Raw genomic sequence first — 21,321 nt, forward strand, 5'->3', positions numbered from 1 at the left:
GGGCCACCGCCTTGATGTTAGTTGAGAACGACAGGGTGTTGTCCAGGATCACGCCAAGGTTCTTAGCGCTCTGGGAGGAGGACACAATGGAGTTGTCAACCGTGATGGCGAGATCATGGAACGGGCAGTCCTTCCCCGGGAGGAAGAGCAGCTCCGTCTTGCCGAGGTTCAGCTTGAGGTGGTGATCCGTCATCCACACTGATATGTCTGCCAGACATGCAGAGATGCGATTCGCCACCTGGTCATCAGAAGGGGGAAAGGAGAAGATTAATTGTGTGTCGTCTGCATAGCAATGATAGGAGAGACCATGTGAGGTTATGACAGAGCCAAGTGACTTGGTGTATAGCGAGAAACACTGAAAATTTAGAACCCAGTTCCTACATTTTAATATAAAAATGTATTTTATTAACCAAAACTATGGCTATTTCTAGTGATAAGTAACTATAGGTTCTCCAGACCTCTTTCACAAACAGAATGAACAGAGATCGCAGTCACAGACACACACAGGTAAGCCGAGACAACTGATGAACTACTGTGTTCGTGTCTTAACCTGTTGTCTTAATGACAATTTTCAGTGTCATTGGAAATTGTCATAAATGAGTCATTAGTGAAACCATTTATCAAGATTGCATTTATACTAGTTATTCATTTACACTCAATGACACTTTATATAAGCTCATGAAGTATCTACATAATATCAAGAGCGAGAGATTCAAGGAATTGCTTCATGGTTTCACATTTGGACTCATTGTCTGTTTGGATGTGTTCATTGAGCCTGTCACCACTTCATGTGGAGACAACTTCTGGATGGCCTGCATCAGAAAGTACTGGGACAGTAATGGCCTGTGCCAGTGTCCCCTGTTTAAGGATACATTCTACAGGAGATCTGAGCTTCGCATCAATACTTTCATTCCTGAGATTGCTCCTTCATTCAGGAAGTCAGGTCAAGTAAAAGCTACAAGCAGCCCAGACCAAAGCCATGCCGGCCCTGGAGAAGTGGCCTATGATGTATGTACCGGGACAAAACTCAAGGCCCTGAAGTCATGCCTGTAGTACTTGACCTCTTACTGTGAGACTCACCTGCAGCCTCATCAGATAGCCCCAGTCCTGCAGACTTGAAGACACACATCAACCCTGTGGAAACCTAGAAAACAGGTTTTGTAAGGAGCACAACAAACTCCTTGAGTTGTTCTGAAGGACTGACCAGACGCATGTTCATTGGCGATTTTAGCACGTAAATCTTCGTTGGGCAAAAAAACTAAAAAGTGGAATGCACGCCAGAAAAGCCACTACACTACACAACACTAAACAATACATTAATTGCACTATAACGGTGACAAACGGTGCCCACAAACCCACAAAGGGTCTACATAAAGCTGTCCCAACAGCAGTCCCAACACCTTACCACTATTACACCTGGCTATAAGGGCAGCCTTGTCTGGCAGCGAAACAGTTCATTCATCCTCATTTACTTCCTTTTAAAAAAACATAGCTGAAATGGCTGACTTACTTAAACAAATGTGGTTTCTACTGACAGTTGAAATGTACAAACTATGGCCTAAATGGACGACAAGTGGACAAGAGGCAATCCGGACATAACATTTTCCAATATAACTATTTGTTTAGTACTTTTTAAATGTACAGTGACAGAATTCAGAACATAGGCCATTCTTACAGTGCTCACCATGTACACCAAGTTAGAACCATAGAATGAAAAAAAGGGGCATATAAGACAGTGAACGCTCTTACAATATTGTATGATTACATTTCTCCGAAATAGGTTATATGCTACAGTAGAACAGTCAGAACTGTAGGCGAAGCTTTTCCACTCATCTGGAAAGGCTTTCCACTAGATGTTGGAACATTTCTGCAGGGACTTTTTCCATTCAGCCACAAGAGCATTAGTGAGGTCAGGCACTAATGTTGGGCGATTAGGGCTGGCTCGCAGTCGGCGTTCCAAATCTTCCCAACGGTGTTCAAGGTGGTTGAGTTCAGGGCTCTGTGCAGGCCAGTCAAGTTCTTTCACACCAATCTCAACAAGCCATTTCTGTATGGACCTCGCTTTGTGCAAGGGGGCATTGTCATGCTGAAACACGAAAGGGCCTTCATCAAACTGTTACCACAAAGTTGGAAGCACAGAATTGTCTGGAATGTCATTGTATGCTGCAGCGTTAAGATTTCTCTTCGCTGGAACTAAGGGACCTAGCCCGAAGTTATGAAAAACAGCCCCAGACCATTATTGCTTCTCCACCAAACTTTACAGTTGGCACTATCCATTGGAACAGGTCGCATTCCCCTGGGATCCGCCAAACCCAGATTTGTCTATCGGACTGCCAGATGGTGAAGCGTAATTCATCACTCCAGAAAACACGTTTCCACTGCTCCGTGTCCACTGGTGGCGAGCTTTACACCACTCCAGCCGACACTTGGCATTGCGCATGGTGATCTTAGGCTTGTGTGTGGCTGCTCGGCCATGGAAACCCATTTCATAAACCTCACGATGAACAGTTCTTGTGCTGACGTTGTTTCCAGAGTCAGTTTGGAACTCGGTAGTGAGTGTTGCAACAAAAGACAGGCCATTTTTAGTGGTCCCGTTCTGTGCTCTTGTGTGGCCGAACACTTTGCAGCTGAGTTGTTGTTGCTCCTAGACGTTTCCACTTCGCGGCAGAGTTGCAAAAAAAAAGCCACATCTCAGACTGGCCAATAAAAAGAAAAGATTAAGATGGGCAAAAGAACATAGACACTGGACAGAGGAACTCTGCCTATAAGTCCAGCATCCCGGAGTCGCCTCTTTACTGTTGACTTTGAGACTGGTATTTTGTGGGTACTATTTAATGAAGCTGCCAGTTGAGGACTTGTGAGGGGTCTGCTTCTCAATCTAGTTCTCACTCTAATGTACTTGTCCTCTTGCTCAGTTGTGCACCGGGGCCTCCTACTCCTCTTTCTCTTCTGGTCAGAGCCAGTTTGTGCTGTTCTGTTAAGGGATTGTACGAGATCTTCAGTTTCTTGGAAATGTCTTACATTGAATAGCTTTAATTTCTCAGAACAAGAATAGACTGACGAGTTTCAGAAGAAAGATATTTGTTTATGGACAATTTGACCCTGTTGTGACGGCCCTGAATTTTTCTGAACCGTCTCAGTGCTTCTCCTTCCAATAGTGTGCTTTCCCTTTAAGTCCCAATTAAATGGCCAGCATCAGCTGCGCAAAAGTGGGGTTGTGATGGAGACGACGTGAATGAGTTCAACACTAAGTTCCGTGTTTTGTAGCCTAATAGAGTTTACCCAGGATCGGATCCACTCTTTGTGTCCGTGGACTACACCACTCTGTTCTTCGTGGCCTTTTCTCCGCTGGAGATCTGTTGGCGGATTGGATTGTCTGACTGACCGACTGACTACAACCTTTTTGTATACGGTATTTCATTTGTTTTGATGTATACTGTGATAATTTGTGTAGTTAGTTGTAGTTGAGGACTTAGTAAGAGTTGATACGCTTTATAGTTGTGGTAAAATAATTGTTATATTGATTGTATGATTAATACTGGGTTTATGCTACACTTGTATGAACGGACAAACATTGCGTGACTAAGGTCACTTGAGTTCTCTGAACTCCTTTACCGGGCTGGACTCTTTTTAAGCCCGAGGTACAGGACATAACTCTGTGTGTTATATTATTATATGTATGTGTAATAATTTATGTTGGTAATACAACCCACGCAAAAGAATAGTTGTTCTTGAAGTTTATGAAAAGTTTATTTCCATCCTGACTTTTACATAAGTCCTTTGTATTGGTGTAGACTTGACGGACCAGATGGGACTCATTCCCTCCCAAACCAAAAGGAGAAACCAATGTTTTCTCTGGTAGGCACAACCTACCTGGCACCCCTATAAATAATAACCTCAAGTCAAAACCGTTACACTGTAATCGAACCCACAAATGCTGATACTCAACTAGTCTAAAAAGGCCAGTTTTATTGCTTCTTTAATCAGTACAACAGTTTTCAGCTGTGCTAACATAATTGCAAAAGGGTTTCTAATGATCAATTAGACTATTAAAATGATAAACTTGGATTACCTAACACAATGTGTCATTGGAACACAGGAGTGATGGTTGCTGATAATGGGCCTCTGTACGCCTATGTAGATATTCCATTTTAAAAATCTGCCGTTTCCAGCTACAATAGTCATCTACAACATTAACAATGTCTACACTGTATTTCCGATCAATTTGATGTTATTTTAATGGAAAAAAAATTTTTCTTTCAAAAACAAGGACATTTCTAAGTGACCAAACATTTGAACGGTAGTGTAAAATTACATTTGAAAACATTTCTAAACCTGCCTTTGCTTTGTCATTATGGTATATTTAAGTTTTAAATGTAACAAAATGTGGAAATGTGAAGGGGAAGGAATACTATCTGAAGGCACTGTAAGGTATCTGTTTATTTTTAATATACATAGGGAAGAAACAGTATGAACCCTTTGGAAACACCTGGATGGCTGCATACATCTTATCTTCATCCAAGTCACAACAACAGATGAACACTATATATGAACACATCATTTAATTCATGGTGTTGGTTGGAAAGGGTATGTGAACCCCAAGGCTAATTACTTCTCCAAAAGCTAGTTAGGGTCAGGAGTCAGCTAAACTGGAGTCCAATCTATGAGACAAGATTGGAGATGTTGGTTAGAGCTGCCTTGCCCTAAAAAAAACTCACAAAATTTGAGTTTGCTATTCACAAGAAGCATTGCCTGATGTGAATCATGCCTCGAACAAAAGAGATCTCAGAAGACCTAAGATTAGGAATTGTACAAAAGTATCTCTAAAAGCCTTGATGTTCATCAGTCCACGGTAAGACAAATTGTCCATAAATGGAGAAAGTTCAGCACTGTTGCTACTCTCCCTAGGAGTGGCAGTCCTGCAAAGATGACTGCATGAGCACAGCACAGAATTCGCAATGAGGTTAAGAAGAATCCTAGTATAACGACGTACACAGAGTCGGGAAGCAAGTTCAGGGAATGAATACATTTAATAAATAAAAGAACAAAACAAGAAACACAAACAGCGCACCAACATTAAACAGTAACTATGACGACTGGGGAAGAAACCAAAGGGAGTGACACATAAAGAGCAGGTAATCAAGGAGGTGATGGAGTCCAGGTGAGTGTCATTTTGCACGTAACACTGGTGACAGGTGAGCGCCCTAATGAGCAGCCTGGTGACCTAGAGGCCGGAGAGGGAGCACACTTGACAACAAGAATGGTGTTCATGGGAGGACACCACGAAAGAAGCCACTGCTGTCCAAAAGAACCATTGCTGCACGTCCGAAGTTTGCAAAAGGGCACCTGGATGTTCCACAGCGCTACTGGCAAAATATTCCGTGGACAGATGAAATTATATTTGAGTTGTTTGGAAGGAATACACAACACTATGTGTGGAGAAAAAAAGGCACAGCACACCAACATCAAAACCTAATCCCAACTGTAAGTATGGTGGAGGGAGCATCATGGTTTGGGGCTGTTTTGCTGCCTCAGGGCCTGAACAGCTTGTAAACAATTTTTAAACTCAGACACTTTACTTAAAATTCAGGAATTATGAACTACATAACCTATCGAGAGCTGAGTGAACCCAGGAATTTCATCATGGTTTGTCAATGCTCTCTGTCTATATATGGCGTCGTCCCACTGTCTCCTGTCTGGATTTGTTCACTGAACCAGTCTCTACTTCATGTAGACACAACTTTTGCATGGCATGTATTAGAGAGTACTGGGACAGTAATGACCTGTGCCAGTGTCCAATGTATAAGGACAAAGTCTACAAGAGACTTAGCTTTGCATCAATACTTTCATTTCTGAGGTGGCTGCTCAGCTCAGGAAACCAGTTCAAGTGAAGAATGAGCATAAACGACTACATTGCGTAAGTGGCCAGCTCAAGGCCCTGAAGTCCTGCCTGGTCTTCCTGACCTCTTACTCTGAGACTCACCTCAGCCTCATCAGATAGCACCAGTGCTAAAAAAAGACACAAGCTCATCAAAGCAGTAGAGAACCTGGAAGACAGGATGTGTAAGGAGCGTGACAAACTCCTGGAGTTGATCTGTAGGACTGACCAGATGTGTTTGTCTTCTGCAAGAAAACAGACCACAAGACTCACTACACTGTGTTTCTAGAGGAAGAGTATGGAAATAAATAGGCTACGCTGGGTCAAAAAGAGGCAGTGTGGCAGATGATCCTGAAGCGACTGCAGCAGGTTAAGGAAATCAAACACTCAGTAGAGCTCAGCAAGAGCATTGCAATGAGAGATAGCAGACAGTGTGCAGCTCTTCACTGCTCTTGTACGTTCCTCTGAGAGAAGCCAGGCTGAGCTCATTGAGGTGTTTAGGGTGAAGCAATAAGCTACAGAGAAGCAGGTTGAAGGACTCATTAACTCATTAAAGAGCAGGAGCAAAAAATCAGTGAGCTACAGAAGAGATGCACTAAGCTGAAGCAGCTGTCACATAGTGAGGACTGCCTCCATTCTTGATACACACGGGAAACTGTTGAGCGTGAAAAACACAACAGCGTTTAAGTTCTCGACACACTCAAACCAGTGCACCTGGCATCTACTACCATACCCCATTCAAAGGCACTTCAATATTTTGTCTTGCCGTTCGTTCGCCTTCTGAATGGTATAAATACACAATCCATGTCTCAGCTGTCTCAAGGCTTAAAAATCCTTATTTTACCCGTCTCCTCCCCTTCAGAGTGATTGAAGTGGATTTAACAAGTGACATCAATGTGGGGTCATAGCTTTCACCATAAATTACTCATCTCATATGTATATACTGTACTTTATATAATCTACAGCATCTTTATGTAATACATGTATCACTAGCCACTTTAAACTATGCCACTTTTGTTTACATACTCTACATTTCTCATCTCATATGTATATACTGTACTCGATACCATCTACTGCATCTTGCCTATGCCATTTTGTACCATCACTCATTCATATCTTTATGTACATATTCTTTATCCCTTTACACTTGTGTGTATAAGATAGTAGTTTTGGCATGTTAGATTACTCGTTGGTTATTACTGCATTGTTGGAACTAGAAGCACAAGCATTTCGCTACACTCGCATTAACATCTGCTAACCACGTGTGTGACAAATACATTTGATTTGATCTGGTCATTCTAGGTCATGGAAAGAGCAGGTGTTCTTAATGTTTTGTACACTGTATCTCTCTATGCCAAACCCACTGTCTCCAGGTCATCTATAAGTCTTTGCTAGGTAAAGCTCCACCTTATCTCAGCTCACTGGTCACCATATTAACACCCACCCATAGCACGCGCTCCAGCAGGTATATTTCACTAGTTATCCCCAAAGCCAACACTTCCTTTGGCCGCCTTTCCTTTCAGTTCTCTGCTGCCAATGACTGGAACGAATTGCAAAAATCACAGAAACTGGAGTCTTATATCTCCCTCTTTGACTTTAAGCATCAGCTGTCAGAGCAGCTTACCGATCACTGCCTGTACACAACCAATCTGTAAATGGCACACCCAACTACCTCATCCCCATATTATTACTTACCCTCTTGCTCTTTTGCACCCCAGTATATCTACATGCACATCCTCATCTGCACATCTTTCACTCCAGTGTTAATGTTAAATTGTTATTATTTCGCCTCTATGGCCTATTTATTGAGGTCCCCAAAGATTGGAAAGCTGCCACGGTCATCCCCCTCTTCAAAGGGGGAGACACTCTAGACCCAAACTTCTACAGACCTATATCTATCCTAGCCTGCCTTTCTAAGATCTTGGAAAGGCAATTTAACAAACAGATCACCGACCATTTCGAATCCCACTGTACCTTCTCCGCTATGCAATCTGGTTTCCAAGCTGGTCACGGGCGCACCTCAGCCACGCTCAAGGTCCTAAACGATATCATAACCACCATCGATAAGAGACATTATTGTGCAGCTGTATTCATCGACCTGGCCAAGGCTTTCAACTCTGTCAATCACCATATTCTTATCGGCAGACTCAACAGCATTGGTTTGTCAAATGACTGCCTAGCCTGGTTCACCAACTACTTATCTGACAGAGTTCAGTGTGTCAAATCGGAGGGCCGGTTGTCCGGACCTCTGGCAGTGTCTATGGGGGTGCCACAGGGTTCAATTCTCGGGCCGACTTTTTTTTCTGTATACATCAATGATGTCGCTCTTGCTGCTGGTGATTCTCTAATCCACCTCTACGCAGACGACACCATTCTGTATACTTCTGGCCCTTCTTCGGACACTGTGTTAACTAACCTCCAGACGATATTCAATGCCATACAACTCTCCTTCCGTGGCCTCCAACTGCTCTTAAATGCAAGCAAAACTAAATGTATGCTCTTCAACCGATTGCTGCCCACACCTACCCACCCGTCCAGCATCGCTACTCTGGACGGTTCTGACTATGTGGATAACTACAAATACCTAGGTGTCTGGTTAGACTGTAAACTCTCCTTCCAGACTCACATTAAGCATCTCCAATCCTAAATTAAATCTAGAATCGGCTTCCTATTTCGCAACAAAGCATCCTTCACTCATGATGCCAAACATACCCTAGTAAAACTGACTATCTTACCGATCCTTGACTTCGGCGATGTTTAATGTTTAATTTACAGAATAGCCTCCAACAATCTACTCAGCAAATTGGATGCAGTCTGTGATTTTCTGATTTTTTTTTCTCAAGTAGTCTGTCATAGTTGAAGTGTACCTATGGTGAAAATTACAGGCCTCTCATCTTTTTAAGTGGGAGAACTTGCACAATTGGTGGCTGACTAAATACTTTTTTGCCCCACTGTACTACCCACCACTGCGATCTGTATGCTCTCGTTAGCTGGCCCTCGCTTCATATTCGTCGCCAAATCCATTGGCTCCAGGTCATCAATAAGTCGTTGCTAGGTAAAGCCCTGCCTTATCTAAGCTCACTGGTCACCATAGCAGCACCCACCCCTTGCACGCACTCCAGCAGGTATATGTCACTGGTCACCCCCAAAACCAATTCCTCCTTCGACCGCCTTTCCAAACATTTTTCTGCTGCCAATGACTAGAACGAACTGCAAAAATCACTGAAGCTGGAGACTTATCTCCCTCACTAGCTTTAAGCACCAGCTGTCAGAGCAGCTCACAGATCACTGCACCTGTACATAGCCAATCTGTAAATCTCCCATCCAACTACCTCATCACCATACTGTTATTTATTTTGCTCTTTTGCACATCAGTATCTCTACTTGCACACTCATCTTCTGCACATCTATCACTCCAGTGTTTAATTTTCCATACTGTAATGTTTTCACCACTAAGGCCTATTTATTACCTCACCCCTCTTATCCTACCTCATTTGCACACACTGCATTTAGACTTTCTCTATTGTATTATTGACTGTGTGTTTGTTTATTCCATGTGTAACTCTGTGTTGTTGTTTGTGTTGCACTGCCTTGCTTGATCTTGGCCAGGTCGCAGTGGTAAATGAGAACTGGTTCTCAACTAGCCTACCTGGTTACATAAAGGTGAAATAAATAAATACAAATTGCATTTTTTCTTTATGGCCCCCAAAAAACATATTTCATATGTTGTCTTGCCTTATTACTTAATGGCCTTGTTGCAAACAGAATGAAAGATTTGGAGTGGATTTTTTAGCACATGCTTCCTTTTAACTTTGCCATACAGGCCAGTAATGTGGAGTGAATGCAGTGTTGTTGATCGTCTGTATTTTCAATCAATACATCTTCATTTATATTTTCTTATTAATTTGGAAAATGTTGTAGAATTTGTCGTTTACTTTGAAAATGTGGAGTAGGTTGTGTAGATTGGTAGGAATAATCCAATGTAATCTCTTTTTATATGACATTTTAAGGCATTCAAATGTGAAGACCGTGCAAGGGGTGTGTAGACTTTCCCTAGCGACTTTATACTACTGGTGCGTGTGTTCACAACTCATGTCTGTCTGTGTATGCATATACAGTACCATTTTATCACATGCGGGGATCATATGTTTCCCCAACAGATTGGAACATGGGACCCTCCCAGTGGGCTGAACATGACAGAGAACCACAAGAGCAAGACGACTAACATCACTGACTCTCTGGCTAACAAATCCCTCCGCGTCTCCACCATACTGGTAAACATACATTTGGCTAGTTCTCTTTCTTTCTGCGGCCTCACATATGCACACAGCAGGATCACTGAAGTCATGACGACTAAGAGGAGAGAGTGAATCAGTCGGGTGCCCAATCAAAAAACGACAAATGGGTCAAATAATATTTTAGGGGGAAAAGCCACCCGAAACAACTCATTCCTTTAATTTACAGTGTTAAATAACACTAATATGTGAGAACAATATTTTTTGTGAACAAATGTTTAATTTTGGCGACGTAAAATCGACTAAACAAACTGCACTATCAATTTAGGAGTCTACAATCTCACCATGTTCAACCTGCAGGTCGATGTTCCCAACAGGGTGACATTCACAGCGGCAGATATACTTTTGAGGAGATGGGGAAACATTGCCCATGCTACGGTATTGGTCATGCGGTGCATTCTGGGCGAATCTGGGACAAGGAGTGCATGGTAGTCTATTGGGCGCTAGCTCAAAAACCCAACATTAGCATGAATTTCATCAACAAGAAGTCCAACATTACAAATATTTTCCGAGATGTGAGATAATTAACTTGCTATCTGTAATATCGTATAGCTTTGGAATTGTGACATTACGTACTTTCGAGGAAAATAGGCACGTTTCTCAACATATGAGAGGGGATTAGTTTAGCAACCGCATGACATAGCATGACCATTTGCACGCGATTGGTCGACAGTCTGCTGTGTGGGGTGTTACACGTTCCTTCATTTATTGGGTTCCTATCTCCTTTCTATAATATCTCTGTCAATGGCACCATGCTATGCACCCTGGTCAAAGAAATGTGCTAATGTGCTTCAAAGAATCCTCCATTTGCAGCAATTACAGCCTTGCAGACCTTTGGCATTCTAGTTGTCAATTTGTTGAGGTAATCTGAAGAGATTTCACCCCATGCTTCCTGAAGCACCTCCCACACATTGGATTGGTTTGATGGGCACTTCTTAACGTACCATACGGTCAAGCTGCTCCCACAACAGCTCAATAAGGTTGAGATCCGGTGACTGTGCTGGCTACTCCATTATAGACAGAATACCAGCTGACTGCTTCTTCCCTAAATAGTTCTTGCATAGTTTGGAACTTTGGGTCATTGTCCTGTTGTAGGAGGAAATTGGCTCCAATTAAGCGCCGTCCACAGGGTATAGCGTTGCAAAATGGAGTGATAGCCTTCCTTCTTCCAAGATCCCTTTTACCCTGTACAAATCTCCCACTTTACCACCACCAAAGCACCCCCAGACCATCACATTACCTCCGCCATACTTGACAGATGGTGTCAAGCACCCCTCCAGCATCTTTTCATTTTTTCTGCATCTCACGAATGTTCTTCTTTGTGATCCGAACACCTCAAACAGATTCGTCTGTCCATAACACTTTCTTCCAATCTTCCTCTGTCCAGTGTCTGTGTTCCTTTGCCCATCTTAATCTTTTCTTTTTATTGGCCAGTCTGACATATGGCTTTTTCTTTGCAACTCTGCCTAGAAGGCCAGCATCCCGGAGTCGCCTCTTCACTGTTGAAGTTGAGACTGGTGTTTTGCGGGTACTATTTAATGAAGCTGCTCATTGAAGACTTGTGAGGCATCTGTTTCTCAAACTAGACACTCTAATGCACTTGTCCTCTTGCTCAGTTCTGCACCAGGGCTTCCCACTCTTTCTATTCTGGTTAGATACAGTTTTCAGCTGTGCTAACATAATTGCAAAAGGGTTTTCTAATGATCAATTAGCCTTTTAAAATGATAAACTTGGATTAACTAACACAATGTGCCATTGGAACACAGGAGTGATGGTTGCTGATAATGGGCCTCTGTACGCCTATGTAGATATTCCATTAAAGATCAGCTGTTTCCAGCTACAATAGTCATTTACAACATGAACAATGTCTACACTGTATTTATGATCAATTTGATGTTATTTAATTGGACCAAAAATGTGCTTTTCTTTAAAAAACGTGCCTTCTCATTTTTAACGGTTGTGTAGAAGTAAGATTTTGAGACATAACATGTATTATTTTCATATTTTAGTACTTTTCTTTATGCTAAATTCCTGTTCTTTTTAGAAGTTGTCTCACAAAAACAAGCGTATCCCGGTGAAATGTAAATTAGGCACTGAGCATACTTTTTATTTGCCTTTTATGTTTAATTCAGCTCGCTTAATTCATGCTAATTTAGCTTTTTGTGACCCACGGAAACAACTTTGCAGACAACCACCACAACATGTAAAATTCAAAAGTTGTTGTGAGGGAGCAGCACCGCTCTGTCAACAGAGCTCGGTGCTTATTGTCCGATGTATTAGGTTACGAAACATGACTTCTTGGACATAATGTTAATCCCATGTTAGAGAGAGACTCTACTGAATAATTCAAGACATGAAGAATATTACTTACTTACTAACGGCGAATAAACTAAACTATCAAAATCAAAAAGTTGCACACTCCATGTATAATCTTTTAGCAATTTACTGGGTATTTACCAACATTTCGTCATCACTGTGTCTTCTTCAGGGTAATGTCATGAATACTTGAACCAGGTTATGTAGACACACTGTGCAATTAGTGGAACCAATAACAGTAGTGAGGGGTGTGTCATAATGATTTAGTTCATTAAAATTAATTTGTGAAACTGTTAAAAAATAGTATATGGCATATTAAATATATTACGGTATTGTTATCATATAGAAACATAATGGAATATTGTACATCATATTAGCCTCAACATATTATTGTTTCATGCAATTTCACATAATTTTGTATTTCATTTCCGTTACATGCAATCTTTTGGTTCAACTTTAATATATAATGAGCATCAACAGGGGGAACATATCAGGTGTACTCTAAGATGTACCATTTTTTTTTTTACATTTATAAGACTTGTTCATATAGGAAAATGTGGTCATAAGAAGGGCCTGAGATCCAAGTCAATAGTCAGACCACTAGGGGTCAATGTTTTTAGAGAGGATATCCAGTAAGCCATTCTTTGTAGTAGTAGGATCTTGATGTTACTTCCTCTCCCCCAAACGTAATGTATGCATATAGGCCTACTGAAGCTCTGATTAGCTATGGCGCACCAGTCTGAGTCCAGTCCTGGACAAGACTGATATGATTTTATTAGGTTTTATTTACTGCAGTGTCTATAAATTGTCCAAACGCACAACCGCTTTCCCACTCTATATTGCTATAGAATCTTCACCAATGCTTTAATTTCATCATCCCCAAACATTTTATGAAAACGTGAAAATGACCATATCCAAGTGCTTGCTTGTCAGACAATGTAAACAAAAAAAGTCCAATTCTTCCTGGGGATGCACAGTGCATTCGTGAAGTATTCAGACCCCTTTACTTCTTCCACAATTTGTTACGTTACAGCCTTATTCTAAAATTGATTCAATCGTTTTTTCCCTCATCAATCTACACACAATACCCCATACTGACAAAGCAAAAACAGGTATTTAGACATTATTGCAAATGCATTAAAATGAAATATAACATTTACAAAAGTATTCAGACTCTTTACTCAGTAATTTGTTGAAGCTCTTTTGGCAGCAATTACAGCCTGGAGTCTTCTTGGGTATGACGCTACAAGCTTGGCTCACCTGTATTTGGGGAGTTTCTCCCATTCTTCTCTGCAAATCCTCTCAAGCTCTGTCAGGTTGGATGGGGAGCTTCGCTGCACAGCTATTTTCAGGTCTCTCCAGAGATGTTTGTTCGGGTTCAAGTCAACGCTCTGGTTGGGCCACTCAAGGACATTGAGTGGCCCAGCCAGAGACTTGGCACGAAGCAACGCGTGCGTTGTCTTCGCTGTGTGCTTAGGGTCATTGTCCTGTTGGAAGGTGAACCTTCGCCCCAGTCTGAGGTCCTGAGCACTCTGGAGCAGGTTCTCAGGTTTTAATTTCTGTAGGCCTCCCGGGTGGCGCAGTGGTTAAGGGTGCTGTACTGCAGCGCCAGCTGTTCCACCAGAGACTCTGGGTTCGCGCCTAGGCTCTCTCGTAACCGGCCGCGACCGGGAGGTTGGCCTAGCGTCGTCCGGGTTAGGGAGGGTTTGGCAGGTAGGGAAATCCTTGTCTCATCGCGCACCAGCGACTCCTGTGGCAGGCCGGGCGCAGTGCGCGCTAACCAAGGTTGCCAGGTGCACAGTGTTTCCTCCGACACATTGGTGCGGCTGGCTTCCGGGTTGGATCGCGCTGTGTTAAGAAGCAGTGCAGCTTGGTTGGGTTGTGTATCGGAGGACGCATGACTTTCAACCTTCGTCTCTCCCGAGCCCGTATGGGAGTTGTAGCGATGAGACAAGATAGTAGCTACTAAAAACAATTGGATACCACGAAATTGGGGAGAAAAAGGGGGGGGGAAAGGATCTCTCTGTACTTTGCTCCGTTCATCTTTCCCTCAACCTGGCTAGTCTCCCAGTCTCTGCCGCTGAAAAACATCCCTACAGCATGATGCTGCCACCACCATGCTTCGCCGTTAGGATGGTGCCAGGTTTCCTCCAGACATTACGCTTTGCATTCAGGCCAAAGAGTTCAATCTTGGTTTCATCAGACCAGAGAATCTTGATTCTCATGGTCTGAGAGTCCTTTAGGTGCCTTTTGGCAAACTCCAAGCTGTCCGGTGCCTTTTACTGGGGGGTGGCTTCCGTCTGGCAACTCTACAATCATTGCCTCATTGGTGAAGTGCTGCAGAGATGGTTGTCCTTTTGGAAGGTTCTCCCATCTCCACAGAGGAACTCTGGAGCTTTGTCAGAGTGACCATCGGGTTATTGGTCATCTCCCTGACCAAGGCCCTTCTCCCTGATTGCTCAGCTCTAGGAAGAATCTTGGTGGTTTCAAACTTCCATTTAAGAATGATGGAGGCCACTGTGCTCTTGGGGTCCTTCAATGCTGCAGACATGGTGCCCTCCCCATATCTGTGCCTTGACACAATCCTTTTGAATAAGGCTGAAACGTAACAAAATGTGGAAAAAGGAAAGGGGTCTGAATACAGATTTTAATATAATTTCAGGTTTCTAAAATGCTGTCAGTTCCACTTTAACTCCTAGGCTACCTGCTAGGCTACCTGCTAGGCTACCTGCTGCCCCATAGCTGGAGTATGATGTATTGTTTTCTCTGCTCTCTTTTGACATAATTCTCTTTCTTGTCCTTTTTGTCTTTTCTCATCCCTTTCTCTACCTCTCTCTCGCTTCCTACCGCCTTTATTTGTCTTTACCCCCTTCATTTGCCTCTCCCTCCTTTCTTCTTCTCCTTCTATCACTCTCCTTGGTCTTTTCTCATCCCCCTCTCTCTACTCATAACCCCTCCCTTTGCCTCTTCCTCCTTTCTATCCGTCTCTGCCTCTCTCCCCCTTTCCACCCTCTCCCTCCTTTCTTCCTCCTCCCTCTTTCACTCTACCTTCTCCCCATCCCTCCCACCCCCATCTTTCCTTAACAGGTGGAGCCATATGTGATGTTCAAGAAGTCCGACAAGCCGCTGTATGGAAACGACCGCTTTGAGGGCTATTGCATCGACCTGCTCCGCGAGCTCTCGGGGATCCTGGGCTTTCACTATGAGGTGAGTGGCTTTCCATGTGGCTCAGTTGGTAGAGCATGGGGCTTGCAATGCCAGGGTTGTGGGTTTGATCTCCATGGGGAACAATATGAAAATGAATGCACATACTACTACAAGTGTCTACTGATTGGCATATATTATTTTTCTTGTTACTTTTATAATTAATATCACTGTTATTATTGTTATTATTATTATTATTAGGTGCGCCTGGTGGAGGACGGCAAGTATGGGGCGCTGGAGGAGAGCACGGGCCAGTGGAATGGCATGGTTAGGGAGCTCATGGACCACGTGAGTAGTGGAGTGGAGGAGTCTCATGGTTCCTGTGGTGGTTATTGGTGTGTTGCCGTGGTGATGAGGATACGGTTTGGCAGATAATGGATACGGTTTGGAAGATAATGGATACAATGGAGAATGGGCTTTGAATAGGTCCAGAGGTTTTGACTTTATAGGGTCTGTTTGGGTCTACAGTGCACCAATTATAATAAGGACGCTTCTTAGTCCTTTGACTTCCCAGTTCCCACCAAGTCTTGCACATTTCTCAAATTGCATATTTATTTAGCAAGGTAAGTCATTGAGAACAAGTTTTAAATTGAAGCAATAAGGCCAGAGGGGGTGAGGTATATGGCCAATATACCACGGCTAAGGGCTGTTCTTAGGCACGACGTGAAGTGAAGTGCCTGGAGACACCCCTTAGCTGTGGCACAGTATATTAGCCATATACCACAAACTCCCTTATTGCTATTACGAACTGGTTACCAACATAAACAGAACAGTAAACAAGTATTTTTGCGACATACCCGTGGTATATTGTCTGATGTACCACGGCTTTCAGCCAATCAGCATCCAGGACCTAAACGTATTTACAATAACAACCTAGTTTAAATGACTTCACTGATTTTTCCCTTGTCCTTCTAGGATCTTCCACACATTCTCAGTGACTGGTCAAAGTGTTGACAGAGAGGAGATCCTATATCTGATAGTTTCTTGTAAGCCCCAGTTTCTAATGTGATAACACAGCCCCTGATTGGTCAACTATCTCCACCCCACAATCTATGTCCAAATTGTATTTGTTCTAATTTGATACCATATCCCCTAATTGGTGGACTACACCCACCTCCCAATGTCCTAATTTGATTGGTTTTGATGTGATACCACAGCTTCTGATTGGTGGACTCCAATTCCTTCCCTGATCTCTGTCCACAGAAAGCAGACCTAGTGGTGGCTCCTTTGGCCATTACCTATGTGAGGGAGAAGGTCATCGACTTCTCCAAGCCCTTCATGACCCTGGGGATAAGTATCCTCTACCGCAAGCCCAACGGAACAAACCCGGGTGTCTTCTCCTTCCTCAACCCCCTCTCACCCGATATCTGGATGTATATTCTGCTGGCTTACTTGGGTGTCAGTTGTGTGCTGTTTGTCATAGCCAGGTAACATGCATCCCTCACCGCTCGCTTTCACAACCCAGACAGTGTCTTTTCTCTCCGTCTTACGATACTAGTACAAGCTCAGAGTGTGAAGTTATTCTACCTGTGAAACAAACTCTATGCCCCACAGGAAAGCTTTGACAGTGTGTGAATTAACTCCGGCTGACTGAGGCAGTACATATGCCCTTCAGCTCATGTAAAGCTATCTCATGTAAAGTACTGTGGACATGCCCTGGCTTAACCCCAGACTGAGGGAAATATGAAACAATCAAGTGAGGTAGAGCTAAAGCACTATATAAGTAACCTATGACCTTGCCCGGCCTTTGGTTATATATTGGTTTGTTCAGTGTTAGGAGCTGAGTACAGTGTGTTTATACAGCTATTATAAGTAGAGTAAGACTTATTTTTCTGGTTGCAAAAAAATACATCTTTAGATGGTTGTAATCTGACGTTTCTGCATCCATAAAACCAGTTTACAACAACAATATGATGCCATTATGACATCCCATGCCCAATATTGCCCGCTTTTTGGTAGAATTCCCCTGGAGCCTTTGCTAGTGTAGAAAAGTGTTCATTAACCCCAGAACTCTGGGGTGCCAGCTATTGATCTTTGGTTAGACCCCAAGAGTTGTGTGGTTAATATACGTCTTCCAAATGTTACTGGCCTTTTGATCATCTGAAAGGAAGGCAACAACTGTCACCTAAGTTGGTTCAGAATATGCACTTATTTTATTGTCATCTTTATCAAAGGTATGTTGGGTAAGTTTCTCTATATGTTCAATGTAGCCTTTACATGGTTTTGGTTTGTGTGGTTTGTGTGTCAACATTGTGTGTATGAAAGTGTGCTTATTATAACAGATTCACTTATTATAACAAACTTCCTTAACCACACTATAGTGATGAATAACCTTGCTTGAAACATGATGACTTGGTCTTAGAGGCTTTAGATCAGCAGGCTTAAACAGTGCTATGGCAATTAAGGGAACCTGGGTTTGAACCCAGTAAATCACACCAATATTGCCCATACTATAGTCTTTATCAGAAAACTATTCCTCTCCCTCCTCCATATGGGTGTTGATGTGCAATAGCTCTAAGCCTGATGTTCTGATTTCTGCCCAGGCGTCAACTTGCTCTCTCATAATTGTAGTATTGACCTACAGACAGATTGGTTGAGTCCCTATATGTGAAGGATATTGTTTTATTTAACCCCCTACAAATAGAGTCGGTAGTGTAGCCATAGATGGAGATATGTCAGTGGTAAAGCAGGTAAACTTCAGATCTCTAAGGGTTTAAAAGCTCATTCCACCCACATTTGAAGGGCTAAAAGGAACTAACTTATTTTCCTATAATCGGCAGAATTCTATTTTTTCATATTCCTAAACTGTTTCCTCCAACATTTTGTTATTTCTTTACTCTCTTTATTCACTCAGAGGGTGTTCTCAATCATAGAGCACATACGTATACAGTCGCAAAATACACTGCTCAAAAAAATAAAGGGAACACTAAAATAACACATCCTAGATATGAATTAATGAAATATTCTTATTAAAAACTTTTTTTCTTTACATAGTTGAATGTGCTGGCAACAAAATCACACAAATTATCAATGTAAATCAAATTTATCAACCCATGGAGGTCTGGATTTGGAGTCACACTCAAAATTAAAGTGGAAAACCACACGACAGGCTGATACAACTTTGATGTAATGTCCTTAAAACAAGTCAAAATGAGGCTCAGTAGTGTGTGTGGCCTCCACGTGCCTGTATGACCTCGCTACAACGCCTGGGCATGCTCCTGATGAGGTGGCGGATGGTCTCCTGAGGGATTTCCTCCCAGACCTGGACTAAAGCGTCCGCCAACTCCTGGACAGTCTGTGTTGCAACGTGGCGTTGGTGGATGGAGCGAGACATGATGTCCCAGATGTGCTCAATTAGATTCAGGTCTGGGGACCGGGAGGGCCAGTCCATAGCATCAATGCCTTCCTCTTGCAGGAACTGCTGACACACTCCAGCCACATGAGGTCTAGCATTGTCTTGCATTAGGATGAACCCAGGGCCAACCGCACCAGCATATGGTCTCACAAGGGGTCTGAGGATCTCATCTCGGTACCTAATTGCAGTCAGGCTACCTCTGGCGAGCACATGTAGGGCTGTGTGGCCCCCCAAAGAAATGCCACCCCACAAGATGACTGACCCCCAAATCGGTCATGCTGGAGGATGTTGCAGGCAGCAGAACTTTCTCCACGGCGTCTCCAGACTGTCACGTCTGTCACGTGTGCTCAGTGTGAACCTGTTTTCATCTGTGAAGAGCACAGGGTGCCAGTGGCGAATTTGCCAATCTTTGTGTTCCCTGGCAAATGCCAAACGTCCTGCACGGTGTTGGGCTGTAAGCACAACCCCCACCTGTGGACGTCGGGCCCTCATACCACCCTCATGGAGTCTGTTTCTGACCGTTTGAGCAGACACATGCACATTTGTGGCCAACTGGAGGTCATTTTGCAGGGCTCTGGCAGTGCTCCTCCTGCTCCTCCTTGCACAAAGGCGGAGGTAGTGGTCCTGCTGCTGGGTTGTTTCCCTCCTACAGCCTCCTCCACGTCTCCTGATGTTCTGGCCTGTCTCCTGGTAGCCCCTCCATGCTCTGGACACTACACTGACAGACACAGCAAACCTTCTTGCCACAGCTCGCATTGATGTGCCATCCTGGATGAGTTTCACTACCTGAGCCACTTGTGTGAGTTGTAGACTCCGTCTCATGCTACCACTAGAGTGAAAGCACCGCCAGCATTCAAAAGTGACCAAAACATCAGCCAGGAAGCATAGGAACTGAGAAGTCGTCTGTGGTGACCACCTGCAGAACCACTCCTTTATTGGGGGTGTCTTGCTAATTGCCTATAATTTCCACCTGTTGTCTATTCCATTTGCACAACAGCATGGGAAATTTATTGTCAATCAGTGTTGCTTCCTAAGTGGACAGTTTGATTTCACAGAAGTGTGATTGACTTGGAGTTACATTGTGTTGTTTAAGTGTTCCCTTTATTTTTTTGAGCAGTGTATATCACGGAAAACTTGGACAATGCATGTGACATTCGCAATAAGGCCCCTGTCATTACATGTAAACATGTAATTGCCAGCTTACAGCCTAGATAAGTATATATCACAGTGTCACCTCGGGCTCTCTCTTCAACACACACACACTGTCTCCTTGTAACCGCTGGCGACCATGCGCCTGCCGCACAATGTCCACCACACACACACACTCTCTCTCACGCTCTCTCTCTCGCTCTCTCTTACACACCTCTCCTCAGATGCCCTGAGACAAGTAAAGAAACCGATCTATAAAGGTGGCTAGAGTAATTTAATCCGGCCGACAGCTGATGCCTGTTGGGTTATTGTGACCCTGGATAGGAGAGGAGGATGATGAGAGAAGAGAAGAGGAGGAGAAGAGGCAGAGGAATCATTTTGTTATTATGTGTGGAACTCGGAATGTGTGTGTGTGTATTTGTGTCAAATCAAATCAACCTTTATAGTAAAAAATAATAAAAAGTAACACAGTAACATAACAATAACAAGGCTTTATACAGGGGGTACCGGTACCGGTACCGAGTCAGTGTGCGGGGGTACAGGTTAGTTGAGGTCATTTGGACATGTATTTAGGGGTGAAGTGACTATGCATAGATAATAAACAGCGAGTAGCAGCAGTGCACAAAACATATGGAAGGGGGGGTCAATGTAAAAAGTCTTGATTGATTGTTCAGCAGTCTTATGGCTTGGGGGTAGAAGCTGTTAAGGAGCCTTTTGATCCTAGACTTGGCACTCCGGTACCACTTGCCATGCGGTAGCAGAGAAAACAATCTATGACTTGGGTGACTGGAGTCTTTGACAATTTTATGGGCTTTCCTCAGACACCGCCTATTAAATAGGTCCTGGATGGCAGGAAGCTTGGTCCCAGTGATGTACTGGGCCGTACGCACTATCCTCTGTAGCGCCTTATGGTCAGATGCTGAGCAGTTGCCATACCAGGCGGTGATGCAACTGGTCAGGATGCTCTCGATGGTGCAGCTGTATAACTTTTTGAGGATCTGGGGACCCATGCCAAATCTTTTTAGTCTCCTGAGGGGGAAAAGGTTTTGTCGTGCCCTCTTCACAACTGTCATGGTGTGTTTGGACCATGATAGTTCGTTGGTGATGTGGACACCAAGGAAATT

At 43.4% G+C, this 21,321-nt stretch overlaps 1 protein-coding gene across 1 annotated transcript in view; it reads left to right on the forward strand.

Annotated features, from left to right (window-relative positions):
• The window catches only part of LOC115139560 (glutamate receptor ionotropic, kainate 2), a 203,997-nt gene that overhangs the window by 136,381 nt on the left and 46,295 nt on the right, over positions 1-21,321 (forward strand). Inside the window, 4 exon segments of the mRNA XM_029677090.2 lie at positions 10,039-10,152; positions 15,577-15,696; positions 15,895-15,981; positions 16,897-17,120. Of these exon segments, the coding sequence (XP_029532950.2) occupies positions 10,039-10,152; positions 15,577-15,696; positions 15,895-15,981; positions 16,897-17,120 (545 nt within the window).

The sequence above is a fragment of the Oncorhynchus nerka genome, linkage group LG13, assembly GCF_034236695.1.
Source record: "Oncorhynchus nerka isolate Pitt River linkage group LG13, Oner_Uvic_2.0, whole genome shotgun sequence".
In the NCBI taxonomy this organism is placed as follows: Eukaryota; Metazoa; Chordata; class Actinopteri; order Salmoniformes; family Salmonidae; genus Oncorhynchus; species Oncorhynchus nerka.